Below are 23086 nucleotides of genomic sequence, written 5' to 3' on the forward strand. Positions count from 1 at the left end.
ATGTCAGATACATTTCATACATTGCCTTCTAGAATAGTGGTGTCATTTTATATTATGTTCAGTAGTGTATAGAACATGCCAAATTCCCATGTCCTCAAAATATAAACTTTTAAGAATCTGTTTAGTTTTGTAAATACAGTGTAAATGGAATCTGGTCTTCTGTCATTATTTAGATTTTGATGAAGTGTCTATAAATGAATGGGCTTCTGGAATGGGACAGTGGTAAAGAATCCACCTGCAGAATGCAGAAAACAAAAGAAACATGGGTTCGATCCCTGGGTTGGGAAGATCCGCTGAAGTAGGAAATTGCAACCCACTCCAGTATTCTTGCCTGGAAAATTCCATAGACAGAGGAGCCTGGTGGACTGTTGTTCATGGGTGGCAAAGAGTCTGATGTAATTGAGCATGCATGCACATGTGCATGTAGAAAGAAGAGTACATTCATATTTTGGCATATGGAGGGAGATGCTTTTAAATCTGCTACATACTATGATTTTGCCTTTCTGTTGTCTTTTTGGAGAAACTTGCCATTCTGATAGTTGGGTTTTCTGAATATCTCTATGTATTCCATTATTTCTACCTTGTTAATTTCTGAATCTAGCTCAGTGTTGTCTATACAGTACAGAGGTATTCTTTTGAGGGTTAATTATTGCAGTGTGTTGCTGGGTGTTACTCGAAGATTGATGCGTGTAATGAGGTTAAGCATATACCACTGTGAGCCACCCTTAGGTACTTGATTGCACAGCATCTTGGCCATTATTAACAAATAGGTGAAATTTATCCAGTTTCAGATGGGCAGGCTAGGGTTCATGGAGGTGATTCAACTTGCTTAAGATCACACAGCTACACGATAATGAAAGTGCGATTTGAATATGCTTTTGTCTGGCTTGAGCCCTTTCTCTTTCCATTTCCTCACTCATTACACTGCCTCTCGACTGGCCCATCCAGTGCCATTGACTGTCACTCTTCTCTGCTCTCCACGTGTCGGGGGGGCACACCCCTTCTTCCTTCTCCCTTACTGCTTCTAATCTACCTTGACCTGGCAACATAACCTCCAGATAGTTTCAGTGGTGGATAATTAAGAATTTGTAGCTCTGAGGGGCTTTCCTGTGACTGACTAGAGAGAATGGACTTTGACATTGGCTTTGGTTATTCCTGGGACTTTTTAGCTATTTTTTAGCTTTGGGTAGGAGTTCCCAGGGCTTCACAGGTGGTGCTAGTGGTAAAGAACCTGCCTGCCAATACAGGAGATGTAAGAGACTGGGGATTTGGTCCCTGGGTTAGGAAGACCCCCTGGAGGAGGGTATGGCAACCCACTCCAGTGTTCTTGCCTGGAGAATCCCATGGACAGAGGAGCCTGGCAGGCCATAGTTTATAGGGTCGCAAAGAGTTGAACACAACTGAAGCACCTTAGCACGCACGCAGGAGTTTCCAGATAAATGAGATGTTACTATGTTTTCACTAGCTGCGATCAGTGCTCACTTTGAGATTTTTGGATCTATTTGGGGAAATTCAGAAGAGTTTGTGCCTCACGGGTTAGCTGGGATAACCCATGAAACACTTGAGGTTACTCCTGAAGGAATGTACCATTCCATTTGGATATATTTTACTGCACTTTTAAACTTTGTGTTTTATTTCTGTGGCTGTGAGCTCCTTGCATTTTTTTTTTAAGGTCTCTACCCAATATCCAGGTAAGTGCATCTAACGGAGACACTCAGCAAATGTTTAATTCATGCAGTGATGTATCCCTTCTTAGAGAATGCCCTTGTAGGAAAGGATCTGCTACTTCCTGCAGCTGAATGTGTCACCTTCTGGCCCAGGCTCCTGTCCTTATTTATAGAACCAGCTTATGAGAAACTACCTTTAATACTGGACAGAACCATTATTTTGTCAGTTACCCATTGTTATGAGTAGTGATGGCACTCCTGGGTGTTGTGAAAAAGATTCAGAAGACATACAGGGACTGGAAGTGGACTGTAAAGCTGTCAGTGGTGAGTAAGGACAGCAGGAGCTTTATAGTTCACTGAGGGTATAAGATGAGTGACTTTCCAATCAGACTTCGGAGATTGGATTTCCTCCTGAAGTGGTGGTAGAGCAAGGCCTCTGCTCGTGGGTGGTGGGTCCATCTCTAGGCCCACTGCTGTCCCAGCTGCTGTGGTGCATCTGCCAACACCCTTGGCTGGGGTCCCAGACCTAGGAGGTCTTTGGAGCAGCCTTCCCTGAATGGCTTCCATTTTTTATTCTACTATTGTCCCAATGTTTTTGAATTGATGCCTTTGAAGTGTGGTGTTGGAGAAGACTCTTGAGAGTCCCTTGGACTGCAAGGAGATCAAACCAGTCCATCCTAAAGGAAATCAGTCCTGAATATTCATTGGAAGGACTGATGCTGAGCTTCCTAGGTGGCGCTAGTGGTAAAGAACCTGCCTGCCAATGAAGGAGACATAATAGACACAGGTTCGATTCCTGGTGTCAGGATGATCCCCTAGTGGCGGAAATGGCAACCTACTCTAGTATTCTTGCCTTGAGAATCCCATGGACAGAGGAGCCTGGTAGGTTGCAGTCCTCAGGGTTGCAAAGAGTTGAACACCACTGAAGTGACTTAGCACGCATAGACTGATGCTGAAGCTCCAATACTTTGATCACCTGATGCCAAGAGCTGACCAGGGAAAAGACCCTGATGTTGGGAAAGATTGAAGGCAAGAGGAAAAGGGGGCAGCAGAGAATGAGATAGTTAGATAGCACTGACTCTGTGAACATGAATCTGAGCAAACTCCAGGAGATAGTGAAGGACAGAGAAGCCTGGCATGCTTCATTCATGGAGTCTCAAGAGTCAGACATGACTTAGCAACTGAACATTCTCTCTATGGGATCCCCTTTCCTCCCAACCACTCACCCTCAAACGACAGGAAGATAGAATTGGTAGACGTTTTCTTAGCAGTTTCACTAAGAACATTGTTGGTAACCATAGGCATGGCCTGCTCATATATAAGAGCCCTAAGTGTGGACTTGCCTGTTTAAAGTAATACCATATTCCCTCTCTCTTTTGTCTGTCATTGTCAGGATTTAATGATTTTCTTCTTAGGATATTGCAGTAAATAGCTCTTTACACAAATCAGGGACATTTCATGAGGATGTTTAAGGATAGTCATGCCCTTTGCTGTACAGCTTTGTAATGAAACTTGAGGGATTTCAGAGTGGAATTGAAATTAATGATGTGTGTATATAGTTGATATTTCAAGGTTATACCTTAATTTGCTTTTATTTACCCTTAGTAGGGTAGATTGCTTTTAGGCTTTTTAAAAATAGAAAATATGCTAGAAATAGAGCTTCTAAGTTTTGTTTATCCTGCATAAAATGGTTGTATTATAGACACCACTTGCTGTGTTTTTTTCTGTTTATATTTGTTCATACTAAAGTGGTTAACCGCTGTCTTTGTAACATAGAAATGCATGTACAATTTCCTATGTGGAACAACTTTTGGTGATATCTGCACATTCTTTAAGTATGACTTTGGATGCCTATTAATTAATCTGATACTGAATTTGACTTGTGTATTATTCCCGATTAAGAGAAAATTAATCCCCAAATTTGTCTTTCAGGCAGTAACAGAGAAGAATTTTGAAACAAAGGATTTTCGAGCCTCTCTAGAGAATGGTGTTCTGTTGTGTGAGTAAGTATTTAAAGCATTTAAAAAATAATTCAAAAGCAAAGGTGTGTGTGTGTGTCTGTGTGTGTGTGCATACATGCATGTTATGAGATGTCTTATCCCCCACTCCATGGCCACTATAGTCATGGACATGTTTTCCTGGTAACAAGTGAGATTTGATCCCTGCAAATTGACATCCCCACAGTACCAGACAGTAGGAAGGGGTTATCAGTCTTTGTATCTAAAGATAGCATTAGTGAAATATATATTATTTTAAATTAGTAAACAAGAAAGATTATTATTGCTTAAGGGGCCAGTAGTGGTGGGTGGTTGAGGAGAAAGCCTTATCACATAGCACCAGCTCTCACTTGCTGTGAGTATTCTACTATATGGAGTTGCCTGGTTTAGAAGTTAATATGTAACTTGTTTCCTTCATCAGTACATAGTGATGATTATAGAACAAATTTAGTAGCATATTTCTTCTTTGAACTTTTAAGTGGAGTCATTACATTACCACAGTCAGTTTGAGTTATAGGCCAGCCATTCATTCAATTAATATGATGTAATTAATAATCACATCTGAAGCTTTGGTTATCCTAAGAGGCTTGTGCCATGATTGATGATAGTATGGAGCCTAAAGTGTATGTTTAATGTAATATTTTGTTCCCCCGTGGAGGCAGAGTACACTTTGCCAGGTGGTGACCTTTGAGAGTGAGGGGCAAGCAGGCTGTGGAATGGAAGGATGGACTCCTGGGTGAGGGTGCAGATTGCAGATGTGAGCAAATAAAGTATAAGAATGTACTTAAGTATGTACTCACATTTTTGAAAGCACTTAAGTATTCCAGTCCAGACACTTATGACATAAGTATTTATGGAATCTGTCCACAAGCATGCACTGGGAGTGTATGTGCTCAGACTTAGATGATTTCATTTATCCTTTTACAGGAAGGTTGTTTAAAGCAAGGATCAGGAGTTATGTGGCCTAGGTTTGGTTCCTTGCTTCATATTTTCAGACATTTGAGCAAGTGAAAATACCTGAGCTTTATTTTCTCATCTATAAAGTAGAGATCAGAGCATCTGGTCTGCCTAATTTACAAAGTTCCCATAATATTGGGTTGGCCAAAAAGTTTGTTTGGGTTTTCCATAACATCTTACAGAAAAACCCAAACAAACTTTTAGGCCAACCCAATACATAAATCAAGGTTTCTATAAACTATCAAACTTTATGTACATAGAAGTTGTTACTAGGTAGATGGCCATGAAGATAAAAGTCTCTCACCCGCTCTGTTGGTAGGTGTTCAAACTTCTTTGTCTTAGAGCAGTGTTGTTAAGTTGAACCTTATTAAGTGTAGATATTCAACCATCAATGACCTACAGAAAATGTCCATTTCATGTAATTCTGCACAATAGAGAGTAGGACAGTTATATGAACAAGGGCCACAAGGAAAGTTTAAGGGAGGTTTCTTGTCCTTTTCTGATGTCACATTCAGAGTTGTTGTAGCCAAATAGTGTTTAATCTTGGTTAGGCTATGTGGTCAGCTCAGTTGATCATTCAAAGAAAATTACTTTATCTTGGTTTGCAAATTATATATATTTTAATGTGTTCAGAAGATGGAGGGAAAAAAATGATTGTTAGACACATGTGATCTGGAACTTTAGCTATGAGTATACACTATTTAGAAGCTTGCTGCAAAAATAACTTTGATGTCAATTGCAAGCCCTGTAAGTCAGGATTGGGGTAGTTGGGTTTATGTAGGAGGCAGACTTGTGGAGCACAAAGTTGTTTTTAGACTTAGGAGTGCACGTCTAACAACCCAAATAGGTGATCTTTTCAAAGAGCTCACTTTTGTGGTTTTATAGTTCCAGTGATGAGTTATTACCCAACACTTTAAGGGATCTCCCTTTTGGGGGCATCACTTTCCAGAACTAGGTCATTAAACATACTTGTAGTGACACTTAAGTGTTTTATTTAAAATGCAATTTATGTACCAGCCTGGGCTCTGATTTACTTGAGGTGATTTCCAAAAACTATATCCAATTTGAGTAGATTGTCATCAGTGAGGATATTCAGAGTTGATTTTAAAAAAAAACAACTGTTTTGATGACAAGCAGCATTATTAGATTAAATACATAGTTCTACCTTCATGGCCACAACATACATTTGGATGCATGTTTAGAGACAGATACATTGGTTTTTAAAAATGTCATTTAAATTCACAGCCTCCAGAAGCTCATTCTTTGTTTCCTAACTGAAGTAACATCAATTTGGGGTTTTGTACATTACCAAATAAGTCGTCAATCTATTTAGTACCCAGTATTCTTTAAATGAATATTCCCAAAAGTAGTGTAAGTAAATATTTAACTGTGGTAATCAGCAATTTTAGTTTAAGATGAGATCCCAAAGTACTACATGATGTTTGTATTAAAAAAAAAAAACTCTTACTGGTGAATTTCATTGGTTATAACTCTGGTTAATGAATGCATTTTAATCTAATAGATCCAGTGTTGAAAAAAAATCCAGGTAACTATATTCTGTGTAAATTTATAACTGAAGAAAAGCCTAGCTGGTTGATCTGCAAAATGATTAAGCATTGTTGTTTGATCACATCATCCTGAATAGTTGTAGTTTCTAAGAGGAAAGTAAAACCTGCTGCTCAGAAGCCTGGTATTATAAACCTTGACTTTTAAATTAGTGGTAAATATAGCAGGGGTTCCCAGGTGGCTCAGTGGTAAAGAATCCCCTTTCCAGTGTAGGAGATGTGGGTTCAATTCCTGGGTCAAGAGGATTGCCTGCAGATGGAAATGGCAAGTTACTCCAGTATTCTTGCCTGGAGAATCCCATGGACAGAGGAGCCTGGTGGGCTACAGTCAATGGGGTTGCAAAAGAGTCGGACACGACTGGCAGACTAAACAACAGGAACAAAATGTATTAGGCTGTCTGTCTCTGCTAATATTTTACCCATCTGAGATATCAAATTTTAGCTGAAATATGATTTAAAAAAGGAATTCAGATTTTTAAAATATTCCATAGGAAAAGGCTGACTTCTGTTTAGTTCATTGTCAGAAAAATGACCAATTCTTATGAAATATGGGGTCTGCATATGGCCTCTTTAAAAATCTCTAAGACATCCTAGTTCATTATCACCATTAGAGTTTTCTTACTATTTTATCTAGCAATGTCAGCAGCCTTTTATGCTTTAGTAGTAGTCTGAATTGGCATTCTGGAATATCAAAGAGTTGGAGGAAATGAGCTCATTATAGTTTTTTCCCAACTGGCAGTGTACTGACATTTCAGATAGTTTAAATTGGGTATAAACGCTGCACCGAGGTTTCAGACAAGATACACATCTGAGTAATGAAGGTAGTTATGTGCACTCATTGCCTTTTAATCTGATTGGCTGTTGAAGTTTTTGTCTTCTGTAAATCATTTTAGTATCATTTAATTTGATAGACTGTGGGATCCAATCAGTGGAGGGCTAAAGAGTACTTCCCTGGTTAAAATCTGTTGTAGTAATCATTTTACTGTCTACCTTTGGCATGTAATCTCTCTTGGCTTTATTAAACAGTGATATGGGAACAAAATCTAATTTGAGGGATTTTCTAATTAGTAAAAGGATTGACAGGGGTCTAAAAGGTGATGTCAGCTCCTTGTTATAATTTTCTATGAATTTTATTCATAGTTTCCATTCATCTGTCTCCTGTCTCCAGTGTTTATTAGAGTTCATGAAGACTGCCTTACTATGTACTTAAAAATACTCACAATCCGGTCTTGCTCCATGGTTCTGCAGTATTATTTCTCTTCTCTAAATATATTTAGTTGGGGCATATCCAGCTAGTGATGTGAGTAATGTCATAGGTACTCATCTTGTGATAGCAATCTTGGAAATATTTAAATGAAAACATTCTTTATGATCCTTATGAAGTAAGAAGATATATTTGGAGGTAATCTTACTGGGTGTGTGTCTGTTTAGTCAGTCTGTACTTCCCATCTCTGGAGTTATGCCAAGTCTTGACTCCATTCCAAGTTAGCCACTCAGACATTGATGCCGTTTTGAACTCAGGGCTCACATTATTGAGCAAACTCTTCTCTTACTGTCGCCAGGCCTTCCTTTCCCTGACTTGCAGCTTAGAAAGAGTGGAGCAAATTCACCTATTAGTTTGAGAAGTCCTATTTCTGTTTATATCTGCTGTGTGAATACTATCCTGTCTTCCTGAAACGATCTAGGATTTTGTTGAAGATGTTTTCAAAAGAAGAAAAAAATGATTAAAAAATACTCCTGTGAATTTACTATGGGCTACTCAGGTGATTGTTTTAAAACATCAGACAAGATAGAGAACCTGGCCACTTCTCATTCATGTGAGAGAGCTCTTTCCTTTGTTAGAGTTGGAGACATGCACATGTTGAGTGAAAGTGACATCAGAGGGTTCTTGGGACTTCTATGCGGGGCTCCATATAATGCCCATCCATAAGAGTGAAGGCTTTTTTTCTTAGACCTCTTTCTGTTTTGAATTTCCTGAGGACAGTTGCATTCATACAACTCTCTGGCTCACCAACCTATTGACCCTGATCCATATTATAGCCATTTAAAATTTAGGTAATAAGAACTATTTTTCTTCACTTGAAGTAATACAAGCTTTGAAGTTTCTATACCATTTGATAACCCAATAGTAGACAAACAAGAGTTTCCCAGTGGCACTAGTGATAAAGAAGCTGCCTGCACATGCAGGAGATGTAAAGAAATGTGGGTTCTATCCCTGAGTTGGGAAGATCCCGTGGAGAAGGCCATGGCAACCTACTCCAGTATTCTTGCCTGGAGAATCCCATGGACAGAGGAGCCTGGCAGGCTATGGTCCATGGGGTCACCAAGAGTTGAACATGACTGAAGCAACTTAGCATCCACGTATAGGCAAACAGAGATGCAAGTATTGGGAATCCCTCAAGTTCATAAAGATAATTAAATAATTTTAAACTGCCTTCTCTTCATGGTAGTGTTTTACGGTTGCCATCTATATGCTTTCTTTTTAAGCTTCACAGTTATTTTTTTCTATAGCTTATTTCCACATATGGCAAAACATAATTTTTTAAAAAAAGAATTAGTTTTTACTAATTGAAGTTGAAGGTAAACTTGGTAAATGTCAATTAAAAAATTGACTTCTGTAATGGTAGTCAGTTTTTCTGTGGAAAAGTCTGAAAGAGATGGGAATATCAGACCACCTTACCTGCCTCCTGCGAAACCTGTATGCAGGTCAAGAAGCAATAGTTAGAACTGGACATGGAACAACAGACTGGTTCCAAATAGGGAAAGGGGTACGTCAAAGGTGTATATTGTCACCCTGCTTATTTAATGTCTATGCAGAGTACATCATGTGAAATGCCGGGCTAGATGAAGCACAAGCTGGAATCAAGATTGCCGGGAGAGATGTCAATAACCTTAGGTATGCAGATGACACCACCTTTATGGCAGAAAGCGAAGAGGAACTAAAGAGCCTCTTGATGAAAGTGAAAGAGGAGAGTAAAAAAGCTGGCTTAAAACTCAGCATTCAAAAAGCTAAGATCAGGGCATCTGGTCCCATCACTTCATGGCAAATAGATGGGGAAACAATGGAGACAGTGACAGACTTTTATTTTCTTGAGCTCCAAAATCACTGCAGATGGTGACTGCAGCCATAAAATTAAGACGCTTGCTCCTTGGAAAAGAAGCTATGACCAACCTAGACAGCATATTAAAAAGCAGAGACATTACTTTGCTGACAAAAGTCTGTCTAGTCAAAGCTATGATTTTTCCAGTAGTCATGTATGGATATGAGAGTTGGACTATAAAGAAAGCTGAGTGCTGAAGAATTGATGCTTTTGAACTGTGGTGTTGGAGAAGACTCTTGAGAGTCCCTTGGACTTTAAGGAGATCCAACCAGTCAATCCTAAAGGAAATCAATCCTGGATATTCATTGGAAGGACTGATGCTGAAGCTGAAACTCCAATACTTTGGCCACCTGATGCGAAGAACCAATTCATTGGAAAAGACTCTGATGCTGGGAAAGATTGAAGGCAGGATGAGAAGGGAGCGACAGAGGATGAGAAGGTTGAATGGCATCACCTACTCAGTGGACATGAGTTTGAGCAAGCTCTAGGAGTTGGTAAAGGACAGGGAAGCCTGGCATGCTGCAGTTCATGGGGTCTCAAACAGTCAGGCTTAACCGAGTGACTGAACAATAAATGGTAGTTGTATTATACAGATGGACTGCAAATTTTTCAGGAGTTTTTAAAACATTGTGGCCTCAAACTTGAAGGTTGAAAGCTTTGGTCCTATTTCATGAACTTGCATGTACCATCTACAGGGCTTTCTCACCCTAAATATAAATTACTAAGAGGAGGGCACATAAGATGTCAACGTAGGGCCTCTGAGGGAAAAAATGAGACTGCTGTTCTACTGAAAATAAATGGGAGTAATGTATGTGCTAAATGTATGTGATATAAACAGTTTATATTAGATTTGATCAGAGAGAGGTTATTTTTGAAGTAGTTTTTTGATACGTTGAAGGCTCTCAGGCAGGTAAATGGGAAACCATGTGTTGGCCAGTAAATGTTGAAAGTACAGGAATTCTGGTCAGTGCAAATGAGAAGTGTTAGGAAAGGGAATTGAATATTGCAAAAAGGGAAAGTATGTAATGATATTACATCAATTAAAAAGCATATGAGAGACTTGATCTCTGAAATTTTTACATATTGACAATCATCAGTCAGAAAGTCAGATAAGAACTATGGGAAAAGCAGTAGTGAAAAAGTTTAGAACATGGTTTATTGTTTAGAGAAATGTGTGAGACTTTCATTTTGTATGTTGTAAATGTAATGGTAAACTATATGATTTGAGAAACCCTTGTGTACTGTTGGTGGGCATGGGGAAGAAGCTATGCATAAAGACTCTTCATAGTGGAAAATATTAAAAAGAGCTTCAGTATCTAAAACGTGGTACATAAAACGTCGGTACAACTTTTTACATCCCTGACAAGCAGTGCCTATAAAAGCCATTGCACTTGGGGAGATGATGCAATGAGCAGCTGACAGGCATAGGGGAACAGTGTGGCTGTTCTTCATGCCTGGGGTAGGCACAGGAGTGCCGTCTGCTGATGCCAAAGTGAATTGGTTCATATTACCAAATTCCTTTCTAGACCATTCCTGGTGGCTTCCCTGGTGACTCAGACGGTAAAGAATCCACCTGCAATGCGGGAGACCTGGGTTTGATCCCTGGTCTTCTTGCCTGGAGAATCCCCATGGACAGAGGAGCCTGGCGGGCTGCAGTCCATGGGGTCACAAAGAGTCAGACACAGCTGAGCGCCTAAGCGCACACACACAGACAATACCAAGAGCTTGACATTGATGGTTTCATCTCGAAATAGAATGTAAGGAACGATTCTCTCTTGGAATGCTCATGCTTTGCCAGACTCACTTAAGGATGCTTCAGGCATCACAGTGAGGCCGAGAAGAAAGTCCTGTCACCCTGAAATGATGCTTGTCAGTTGCGTTGGTACTCACTTCTTCATGCTCCATGTACTTTGCCATCTTAGCATGTATTGTTAACGATTTATTTGTACTCTATCCTGACTCAGCAGTTTTCAAAATTACTACCACAGGAATTCTAGACATTAAAGTAATATTAACTTTACTACCAGTCTTTGAAAATACTAAAGTGATCATAGAATTTTGTATTGAATGCATTTTAACTTAAAATGTTAAATTGCATATACTTATTACTCTGCCCTGAATGTGTGACTCCTCCTTAAGGCGGTTTTTATTTTTAAAACATTACCACTTTTGAATCTAGCTGGAGATAATTAATTAAAAATCTTGGTAAGAAATTTACTCAAGGTAGCCACTCTAAGTGAATATAACTGATTGCTTACTCTCTTGATCGGCATTTGACAATTGGGAGAGAAGAGTAGATTTTAACTCATCTGGCAACAGAAGAAAATAGTAAAGGGGAGGTGTCCTCTTTGGAAGAAGCACAAAATCATTTTTAGCATTTAAGTGAAACTAAAAAAGTTTTTCTAAGTTCGTTTGTATAAAGAAGATAGAAGTTTTAAATCATTCACAGAAAAATTTCTGTGTTGGAAGTTAGACTGTGGATTTATAAAATATTTGATGATGCCAGGTCCCTCGATAAGTCAGGAGATGTGTTGGGAATGAAAGGACATCTTTCTGTCCTCTGAACACCTTCACTGTTTCGTTGCTCTGTCTTTGGTTGACACCTGTTTGTTGAGCACAGTCTGCATCTAGAAGAAACCTTGGCAAATGATTAAGTGATATGTAACACATAAAACAAGGCATTGCTCCTTAATTTGTCAAGAAATATGTAATATCTTTATTGTATCTTTTAAACAAATATTTTGCACACTGATAGGAAAAGTTTGACTCATATGGGGATGTATATTTAGAAAATGTAGCCAACAGAAAGATTAGAAACATGTACGTGTGAACGACTAACCAAATACTTGAAGGTTAAGAAGTTCATTCTCATTGCATTGATAGGCTCTTTGTCAGTCTTTCTAATACATTTGGAAAAAATCTTTGGAAATAGGAAGTCAAAAGATGCCTCTCGATTTTCTACCTCTGCCCAAGCTTTCCAATAAAAGGGAAATGAGATTTGGCATTTGGAACCAGTTCCTAGAGATGAGGAGACAGGGCATCACGTTCTAGTTCTCATGAAAGCCTTTAATAACTGAGCCAGACGCCACGCTGAGCTCTATATGCAGTTTTCTTGGGAGTGTCACCTATGACTTATATTTAAAGTCAGGTCACGTTCACTGGTGGTGAGGTTTCTGAACAGAGGCATCTTCCTCACATCTGTAAGTCAGCTCCCTTGGAGGGAGGGGGCAGTGCATTTTGGAGAGGAGGAGGAAAGGTGGTAGGTAAAACTAGAGGAAAGAGCAGAGTCATGCCTTTTTGTGAGTGTGTTCTGTCTTGGGAGATAGAAAGTGAATAGGTGTTTCCTGGTTTTACCTCTAGGTGTTCTGGTTTTCATCTTCCCAAAAGAGCAAATCTCTGGTATGCTAGCAAAGCACGTGGCCATATTTATGCCATGGCTTGAGGGAAAGCTTGGGGAGTTGTGGTATGATTCTACATAGGATTAGAGGGGTGGGATAAGAGGCTAAAGTGATCCCTTGACTGCCTGTTGTTCTTCGTGCACAGAGGTAGCTTGAAGGTTAGCATGTTACTTGGTTCCTGAGTAGAGCCAGTGACCTGAAGTCAGTGTTGCCTTTAGGAATTCCACATGTATAATTAAAGAATGCTTATCACACAAAGGGGCTTCCCTGGTGGCTCAGTCTGCTTGCAATGCAGGAGACCCAGGTTCTATCGCTGGGTCGGGAAGATCCCCTGGAAAAGGGAATGGCTACCCACTCCAGTATTCTTGCCTGGAGAATTCCATGGGCAAAGGAGCCTGGTGGGCTACAGTCCATGGGGTCACAAAGAGTCAGACACGACTGAGCGACTAACACTGTTATGCAAAGAAGTTCTGTCTGTGAAAGAGAGTAGGAGCCTCTCGTGTGGCGTTTGTGTTTTATTTGATTGTAAGACTGTGCCCTCCCTATTCATTTAGATAGACTTAAATTTCACGGAAGTTTAAACTTCATGAAACCTATTTTTTCGCCCCAGAAGGAATATCCTAGAAGGTCTTCCTTTAGTTGTATATGAATATAATTGCAAACAATTCATTATCAGATTGGATGTTCACTTTTTACCGAAACTGTATGAGAATTATCTTCATACTCCAGTGCTTAGAACTGACACCGTTTTAACAGTTGATGAAGTAAAACCGCATTTTCCTCTAGTGACATCATATTTTAGAGGGTTGTTTGCAGGTTATCCAGAGTGTTGTTTTTCCTTGTGGTTACCTCCATGTTTGTACACATATGCGGGTGAATGGAATGGAATGGAATGCGTCTTCGGGAATGGAAGACGCCAATCCACTGGGTGTATGTTATTGCTGAGTAATAGCTCTGAAACTTTCTGATGAGGGAGGGGTCCATTAACTCATTATTGGGAGACAGCATTTATCTGTGCTATTTTCCTTTACTTCTATTCCTTTCTTCTTTCATTGACTTAACTGAGAATAGGCTGTGTTATCATCCATTCTAGAAATGTCTTAAAAAATTCTCTTGATAGTACTAACACAGTAATACAAAAATGGTAAGCGAAGTCAACAGGTAAATTGACTATTCTGGCCAATGTCACCAGTGACTCAGATGGGTGGAGGAGGAAGTTATGACTCTCTTCCTTTAATAGGGACAACTGATGTCAGACTTCCCTGACATTTTATATGTTGCCCCAGCTCATATTGGTGTCTTAACTTTTTATATCTCAGAAAGATTACATTTTAAGAATCAAGTTCCTGTAGGAAAGTCAGTGCCAAACCAGCGATCAACAACTACTGTGACTTTCTTGATTGACACTGCTAGAATTACGTTTCTGTTAAGTGATGTTTCAGTGTTAGTACCATGCATTGCAAAAAGCCACCAGGAATAGAATTCAAGAAATACTTGCTTAGTAGGGGACAACTACAAGAATTAAATTGGAGTTGTCATTTCTTATAAACTTGCTCAATTCTTTTCTAGCTTTTCAGCTAGTGATTAAAGAAAAATATTGTGACCATGAAGGGAGAAAGCCTTCCTTCCTACATGGCTTTCAGTGCTCAAATAAGAAATTAGGAGTCAACAAGGAACAGTTCTAGGAAATGCTTATAGTCGAAGGGTGGTTCTGTCATCTAAGTTAAGTTGTTTAAAGATCTTAGTGTGAAGAAAGTATGAAAACAGAAAAACAGCTTTTGTTCACCAGACTAAGTCTTCATAATCCACTGTTTCGTAATTTTGAATCCTGTCGAACAACATTCTGAAGGTCATTAAATTGAGACTTTTGTCTTTTTTTATTTTTAGCACACTCAAGTGTATATATAAATCTCTGGAATGTTGAAGGAGTGACATTCCACAAGTGTCAGATTTTTTTTTTTTTTCTGTTGCCCATTGTGAAGGGGAGACCAGTAAATTCAGAATGTTTGATTCTTTCTCCTATATTTGCTTTCATTTTGGAGCTCTGTTACAGAATAAAGAATTTTTTTCTTTTTTTTGTGGCAGCATTATTGAATAGAAAAATCACTGTTTCAAATTATAGTTTCCTGGCAGTGATTAATGATTGATTAAACAGACTAGCCATAATAGAAAAGCACTATTATATTATTAAATTTCTACATGGCTTAGCACTATTATCAGAGCACTGCAACAAAAAAATAGAAGTCACAAAAATCTAGATTTAGAACCTAAAATTGTACTCTTAAATTTCGGATGTCAAAGCTGCGTTCTAAAAATGTTTCAGGATCTAGAGACTTACAGATATCTTTGCAGATTCTGTAACAACAACAGAAACTTGTTCAATGTTAGATTCTGAGGTAACTGTTATCCTATTTGGGGGCATTCTGATGCATTTAATTTTTACCCAGTCATTCCGTGGTGATAAAAAAGCAATCATAGCCTTGAATGAGTTACCAGTGGCTACTAGTTGGTTGGTTGTTTGAATGGATTCCATCGCAGCCTTTAAATCTGGCAAAACAAACAAACAAAAAACCCCAGACATGGTTTTTGAGCTACTTTTTATTTATTTTTTAATAATAAAAATATTAATATTTTTATATTCTAGAATATTCTTTCATTAGAGACAGTATATACTCAAGAAAAATATATGTGAAATATAACAACTAAATACCTATAAACCGTAATTATCAGGCTCAGTTATGAAGACACTGTACAGAGCTGGCAATCGCCCAGCACATGTTAGAATTACAGTGATGAAAGCAACATAATATATTCTCACTTCTTAATGTTTCAGTTGGAGAAGGAAATGGCAACCCACTCCAGTATTCTTGCCTGGAGAATCCCAGGGATGGAGGAGCCTGGTGGGCTACAGTCCACGGGGTTGCAAAGGGTCAGACACGACTGAGCGACTTCACTCACTTCACAGTGTTTGGGTAGTGGTTTGAAAACAGATAACAACTGAATTTGTTCATCGGTTTTGTAATCAGCAGTGGAAATTGAGCTCTGTTTGGGAAATTCCTGTGAGTTTTCCTTATGTAAAAATTATACAACAAATGTATTTTAAATAAAATATATAAGAAGGCAAATTATATTTTAAGATATTATTGAATATGCCCCTTTGGGGTTGAAATTTATCCTTTATTTAGCTGTTGACTGATAGCTTCCGTTTACTTTAGGCAACTTTTTTTCCCATTTTTTAAAGTTTGTGTTTTGTATTGAGGTAGAGCCAATTAACAGACAATGTTGTGACAGTTTCACGTGAATGACAAAGGGACCCAGCCATATATACACACATATCCATCTGTCCCAGTGTTATCTGATGGCCTGGATGGGAGGGTAGTTTGGGGGAAAATGGATGCATGTGTAAGCTACCTTTTATTTTTTTTTTTTATTATTATTTTTTTTTAGACGGTTTCTACCCTTTTTAGTCTCTGCAGAAATATGCATGTACCTGAGGGGTCCACAGACCCTAGGTTTGGGATCCTATTTAAAAAGTTCAGATTTCTTCAGAACAATTCGTTTCTTCTTACACAACATTCACAAAGTGAAGTTGCTTAGTCGTGTCTGACTCTTTATGACCCCATGGACTATAGCCTGTCAGGTTCCTCCATCCATGGGATTTTCCAGGCAAGAATACTGGAGTGGGTTGCCGTTTCCTTCTCCAGGGTAAGCTACCTTTTAAAAGGTGGATAAGTTTGAGAAAAAAATCAGTGCAAATGATTAATAGAAAAAGGTATTCTTAGGTTGAAGAGAGCTAAACTATTAATGAAAGAGATTCATAAACTGTTGAAACAGAATCAAATATTACCTTTCTTTAACAAATGTGGAGCTGTTTTTAAGGACATGTCCTTCAATGTAGAAATGTGTTTATATGCTTTCAGAGACCTATTCACTATTGTTGACAGCGCTGGTTTTTGTTTCTTGGTGTATTTTCTTGGTTGTTTGTTTTTTCTTGGGCTCTTGGGCCTAAAGAAAATATTGGAAATGGATGAGTGATATGTATGTTTTTTGAAAATGTTGAAAAGAATGTGAAGCTAATGTTGGCTTTCTTCTAACTGCATATGTTGTTTCTTTATTTACTTTCAGTTTGATTAATAAACTGAAACCTGGGGTCATTAAGAAGATCAATAGACTGTCCACACCTATAGCAGGCTTGGTAAGTAATAAATTTTCTTCAAAACTAGATTTGTCTCTGTAAGAAAATGGGTATAAACAGATTCTCTTATCTGGAATTATCATTGAAATCAGGTTTGGAGTCTTTTTGCTCAAGAAAAGTATTTTTCGTGATCTCCTTATAGCTTTAGTTTCCCTTCTCTTTCTGTTCTTCCTGGGAAGCTTTTATTCTATTTATTTAGTTTTTTCTTTGTTTCACGTTTTGTGCCCTTGGACTTCCTATGTCCTCTTTCTTGGCCCATTTGTTCCACAGATTGCATTTGTTGAGGATCGTGTTCTTTGCAAATCTCAGCTTCCATACATTGGTTGCTAGGTGACCACAGTTTATGGAAACTGTCCAGAACTGATGCATTGTTACATTTCAGGTGCTTTGTGCTTAGGCATGGCCCTCACTTGGCGCACAGGTCTTGGAGGGTATTTGGACCTATCTGCTCTTTTGGTTTCCTACCAACATCCTGTGTGGTGTTGGGTGAGTCACCATCTTCCCCTTCGTGTCAGTAATATTTTCCATAAGATAACTATTCATGATTTTCTGGATTCCTTCTAGCTTTAAATTCAGAATTTTGTGTATGAAAAATACTCTATCATTGTATAGATTCTCTACTGGATCAAGACCCTTGAGAGGTCAATAGTAAGGTGGCTCTATCTTTGGAGATAAATAATTCATGATGACAGATGAGGGGTATTTTTCAAAATTAGCAATCCCAAAGAATCAAGGCTAATGATAGGAGTCTGATTAAACAAAATTAATTTTACAAAACACTGAAGTTTAAGACAGCTGTTTACTGGAAGTAAATAATATATATGTCATCTTTGGAGTAGTCAAGTTTCTTTATAATACATTCAGGCACCTTCTGTTTGGCCATCCATGTGTTTGCAGATGTTAAAGGCATTATGGATTAAAGGTAGCAGTACTAAAATGTCTGGGTTTGTAGTTGGCTTGAGGATCTCATCAGAATTTTGACAGGAATAAGTTGGTGGCAGAGTGTATATTATGAGAAAATATCTGTCTAGGAGACAAAGAAAGAGTTTTACAGTTCTTTTCTTTGAAAAAAATCACAAAATTGCTATTTTTTTTGAAATATAGGATGCAGTTGACCCTTGAGCAATGCAAGGGTTAGGAGTGCTGACATATCATGCAGTTGAAAATCTGCATGTAACTTTACTCTGCCAAAACTTAACTGCTAATAGCTTACTATTGACCAGAAGCCTTACTGATAACACAAATAGTTGATTAGCAAATATTTTGTGTGTTATATGTATTATACACTATATTCTTACAATAAAGTAAGTTGGAAAAGAAAATGTTAAAATCATAAGGAAGAGAAAAATACATTTACAGTACTGTACTGTATTTATTGATACCATAAGTTTACATCATCCATTTACAAGATGGATCATCTGTCCACCAGTACATACATCAATATTATCTCACATGATACAAACCACCATGGATAGTATACATATTACTAATGCTAGACATCAAATTCAGAAGGTAATGTGAAAAAGAAATTCATATTTATTTAGATGTAGTCATGCATTGGGTTTCCCTGGTGGCTCAGTTGGTAAAGAATCTGCCTGCAATGCAGGAGACCTGGGATCGATCCCTGGGTTGGGAAGATCCCCTGGAGAAGGGAACAGCAACCCACTCCAGTATTCTTCCCTGGAAAACCCCATGGACAGAGGAGTCTGATGGGCTACAGTCTGTGGGATTGAAAAGAGTCGGACACGACTGAGAGATTTAACCCTGTCACATTCATGCATTGATAACAAAAAATAGCACTACGATTGCTTTACAGTTGCCAAGCCTAAGCACTAATGAGTGAATCATTATACAATTTTTATTTGACATACAGTATTACAGTCATATGCATGATATATAGTGTTAGAAACATTGTTACATTAAAAAATCCACTTGTTGTGATAGTCTGATATGCAGTTTCTCCAATCATGAGAGAGTCATATTGTACTGTAATTAATTCCTTGAAAGCAAAGTTATAAAACAGTAAGAAAACTAACACATAATTTTATATTAACTACCACTCACCTTATGCCTATGTAAGGACAGTGTCTATGTATATTTTATGCACTCTTGATATGCTTTTCTCTTTTTCTTTTGGTATTTGTAGGCTACATGGTTTGTCTGAGTTTTTTCAAATTGTCACAAATCTCCAAACAATTTTCTAATATACTGAAAAAATCCAGGTGTGAGTGGACCTGTGTAGTTCAAACCTGGGTTGTTCAAGTGTCAGCTGTCTATATATAAAGTTCCCAGAGCAGTTGGGCTAAATATTAATTCCTTCCTTCTTACCAAGTTGTAGCTGTTCTACTTCTGTCATGACTAGGCAACTGAAAGGGTATTTTTATTGGTCTGAAGTTTGGTTAGGTAAAATACTTTAATAAATATGCATATATTGCAATATACATATATGCATGAATTACTTCTAGTAGTATAGGAAGTCAGAGATGTTATTTAAGGAAAAAAAGAGCTTTGATTTCTCAAGTCTTTCCAGAAAGAAAAATTGTTTAATAAAATGTTTTATATGGAAATAACTTTCATGAAATAACTTCTATGAAAATTTAAAGTATGAATTGTATTGAAAGTACTCTTTCTTTTCAGATGGCTTGAGTTATTCTCAGATGGTTTAATGCTTAGATTTTTAAATTGTCATTTCTTGGATCAATTACATGCATTTTACATAAAATTAACCTTTGATTCCAAACACCCCAAATATTTGGAACACTTGAATTGCGGTGGTGGTTTATTATGGTTGGCCACTAGAAGTTTTATTCCGTCTTCTGATTCTATGATTAGATGAAAGCACCAATGTATTTTATATTTAAATCCGAAGATCTCGCCAAGTATTTCTATTTCAAGTATGAGAAATTCTATCTAGTTTGGATTTTATCTCTAGGAACTAAAGCAAAATGTATTTCTGGTACACTTAATAGGGTTATTTCACAACTACAGGACACTGAGTATTTTTAATTGGATTTAGGAGCATAAAGAGTGACCAGAGTCATAGAACTGAGCTGAGCGCATTTGGTTTGAAGTCATTATCATGCATCATTTGACTCTTTCTCATGCTTATGTGTTGGAATGCTTTTTTCTATCACAGCTTCTTGAAGCCTCAATTTCAAGTGTGAATTAAGAGTCCCTGCATCTACCTAGTAGGGTTGTTATGAGGATGGGAAGGGATGATATATAGATAGTCTAGTTTGTGAATATTCTTTTGTATCACATTCATTCTTTTAGTAAATACTTGGGTGCCTATTAGGTAAGAATTTTTCTAGTGTATAGGGATATATATTGGCTTCCCTGGTAGCTCAGCTGGTAAAGAATCTGCCTGCAAAGTGGGAGACCTGGGTTCAATTCCTGGGTTGGGAAGCTCCCCTGGAGAATGGAACGGCTACCCACTCCAGTATTCTGGCCTGGAGAATTCCATGGACTGTATGGTCCATGGGGTTGCAAAGAGTTGGACACGACTGAGGAACTTTCACTTTCATAGGGATATATGGGAGAAACAAAGACAAAGACTTTACCCACAAAGAGCTTATGTTCTGTGTGGGAGTTGGGATTGGGCAAATGAGTTAACAAATGAGCAAGGAAGCACCAGATGATGAATATGCTGCAGAGAATTATAGTCGAGTGACACTTGCAGAACACCTATGAGCAGTTGTATCTGGACAAGGAAGCTTGACCTCTAATAATTCCTGAAAAATGGTATGTTTTTGGACACTTATAGAAGAAAGGTATAAAATTTGAGCCAGACTCTACATACTAGTAATTTTTGTGTTCAAAATAGCCAACATAGTGACTAGTACATACAGGAGATCAATAATTCTTTTGAATGAGTGAGTGAACAAGATTTCCATTGTAAGAAGTAATAGGCTCTAGAATTAGGTCTTTCTCAAAAATAGTGTATCTGGCTGCAACAGGTCTCAGGTGCATCGTGTGGGATTTTTTTGTTATGGTCCGTGGACTCTCTGGTTGAGGTGCATGGGCTCCAGGGCACACGGGCTTGGTAGTTGTGGCATGCAGGCCTAGTTGCTCCGTGCATGTGGGAACTTTGTTCCCGACCAGGTATCAAGCCCACGTCCCTTGCATTGCAAAGTGGTTTCTTAACCCCTGGACCATCAAGGAAGTCCCTAGAATTAGGTCTTTGATGGAATAGTGTTATAGGTTGAATTGTGTCCTCCAAAGAAAGACACAGTACAGGGATACTTCATTTTATTGTGCTTTGCTTTAGTGCACTTTGCAGATACTGTGGGTTTTTGTTTTTTATTTTAAACAAATTGAAGGTATATGGCAACCCCGAATAGTACAGGTTTTATCAGCACCATTTTTTAACAGCATTTGTTCACCCCATGTTTCTGGGTCATGTTTGGGTAATTGTTACAATATTTCAAAGTTATTCGTTATTATTATATTTGTTCTGGTGATCTGTGACCTGTGATCTCTGATGTTACTTCTATGACTCTCTGAAGGTTCAAATGATGGGTAGCATGCTTTAGCAATATGACATTTGTTCATTAAGGTATGTAGGCTGTTTTATTAGACATACTGCTATTGCACACTTTACCATAGACTACATAAACATAACTTTTGTATGCACTGGGAAACAGAACAATTCATGTAACTTGCTTTATTGTGGTGGTCTGGAACCTGACCCACAATATCTCTGAGGTATGTTTATATATTGAAGTCCTAAGCTGCAGCACCTCAGAATGTGACCTGATTTTAGAATAGAGTTGTTACGTGGAGTATGGGAACAGAGGCCATAGTGAAGTAGGGTAGGCATTACCCTAACCTAATGTGACTGGCGTCCCTAAATGAAGATGACCTTATGTAGGCAGATACATAGAGGAAGAAACCGTGTGACAGCTGAGGATTGGAGGGAAGGCGGAGCAGAGATGGCCAGCAAACCACCAGAAGCTGCAAGAGGCAAGAAGGATTCTCCCGCAGGTTTCATGGGATCATGTCTTTGTGAATACCTCGATTTTCCCCTTCTAGTCTCCAGAACTGTGAGACAGTAAATCTCTTTTTTTTAAGCCACTCGGTTTGTGGTACTTAGTTATGACAGCCTTAGGAAACTAATACCGATAGATAAATGTTTTAGTCAATACTTGTTTTTTTAAAAAAATTTTATTTTGAGATCTTTATTTTTTTAAAAACATTTGAGATTCAGAGGAAGTTGCTAGAAAAGCAGTACAGGAAAATCCTCCATGCCTTTCAGCCCGTTTCCCCCATGGTGACATCTTGGGTAAGTGGTATAATATTGAAATGAGGAATTCACACTGATACATTCCAAGACTTTAATCAGATTCACCAGTTTTATATGTAGCTAATGCTTCTTTTAGTAACTAAGAGCAGAGATGCTTTCAAGCGAAGTGGGATGAAGAGTGTTTTATTTTAAGGATTTTCCAAAGGATTCTTATTAATCTAGTGCTCAGGCATAACCATGGCAGCGGCATTCCATGTGATTACTTTTTTCTGTCCCTTTTCTGACAGAAAATGGCATCCCTTAGTTGCATTTCCTAAGAGAAGAATCTGAATGGATCAGATTACGTTTTGTTCTCTTTTCATTGGAGTAGAGTTGACTTACACTGTTGACTTACCCTGTTGACTTACACGAACCAACAGGTGTAGAGCAGAGTGAATCAGTGATGCTCTTTTCCCGCTATAGGTTGTTACAGAGTATTGAGTGGAGCTCCCCATGCTGCACAGTTGATCCTTATTTGTTTTCTGTTACATAGCAGTGTTGTATGTTTCTCAGGCTCATAATTTATCCCTTCCCCTCACATTTTGCCTTCAGTAACCTTAAGTTTTATTTTGAGATCTGTGAGTCAACAATTACCTTTTCTTTCCCGGCTACAGATATCATGGGTTAGTGGCCGACTGGTGGATGAGTTCCTTGAGTGAGAGAGTGGTCTTGGCTCTCCAGGCTGTGGTCAGGAGTGTTCATTTCCTTTGGTTTTCTCAGTTCAGGTGTATGGGTTGAGGTGATTTCTATAAGTGAGGTTTGTGTGGGGTAGATACCAAGTTAAGTCAAATACAGAAATAATTATGCAATTTCTATGTAAGGGTTTGTTAAGCTGTGTGAGTATAGTGTCCAAGCCCCCCCCTTTCCATGACTTCCTTTTTACTCTCCTTTCTTCATCTATGACTTTTATCCATTTCATGTCCAC

At 38.3% G+C, this 23086-nt stretch overlaps 1 protein-coding gene across 18 annotated transcripts in view; it reads left to right on the forward strand.

Annotated features, from left to right (window-relative positions):
• LMO7 (LIM domain 7) overlaps nucleotides 1-23086 on the forward strand; it is a 212411-nt gene that overhangs the window by 69373 nt on the left and 119952 nt on the right. For 17 of the 18 annotated variants that reach the window (XM_043892157.1, XM_043892166.1, XM_043892173.1 and 14 more), the window contains exons 2-3: nucleotides 3600-3670; nucleotides 16811-16880. In XM_043892157.1, coding sequence (XP_043748092.1) covers nucleotides 3600-3670; nucleotides 16811-16880 — 141 coding nt within the window. Of the gene's footprint in view, nucleotides 1-3599; nucleotides 3671-16810; nucleotides 16881-23086 lie in introns of those variants that run through there. The other variant, XM_043892167.1, reaches the window with a different exon arrangement.

This window comes from Cervus elaphus, chromosome 30 (assembly GCF_910594005.1).
Source record: "Cervus elaphus chromosome 30, mCerEla1.1, whole genome shotgun sequence".
Taxonomy (NCBI): Eukaryota; Metazoa; Chordata; class Mammalia; order Artiodactyla; family Cervidae; genus Cervus; species Cervus elaphus.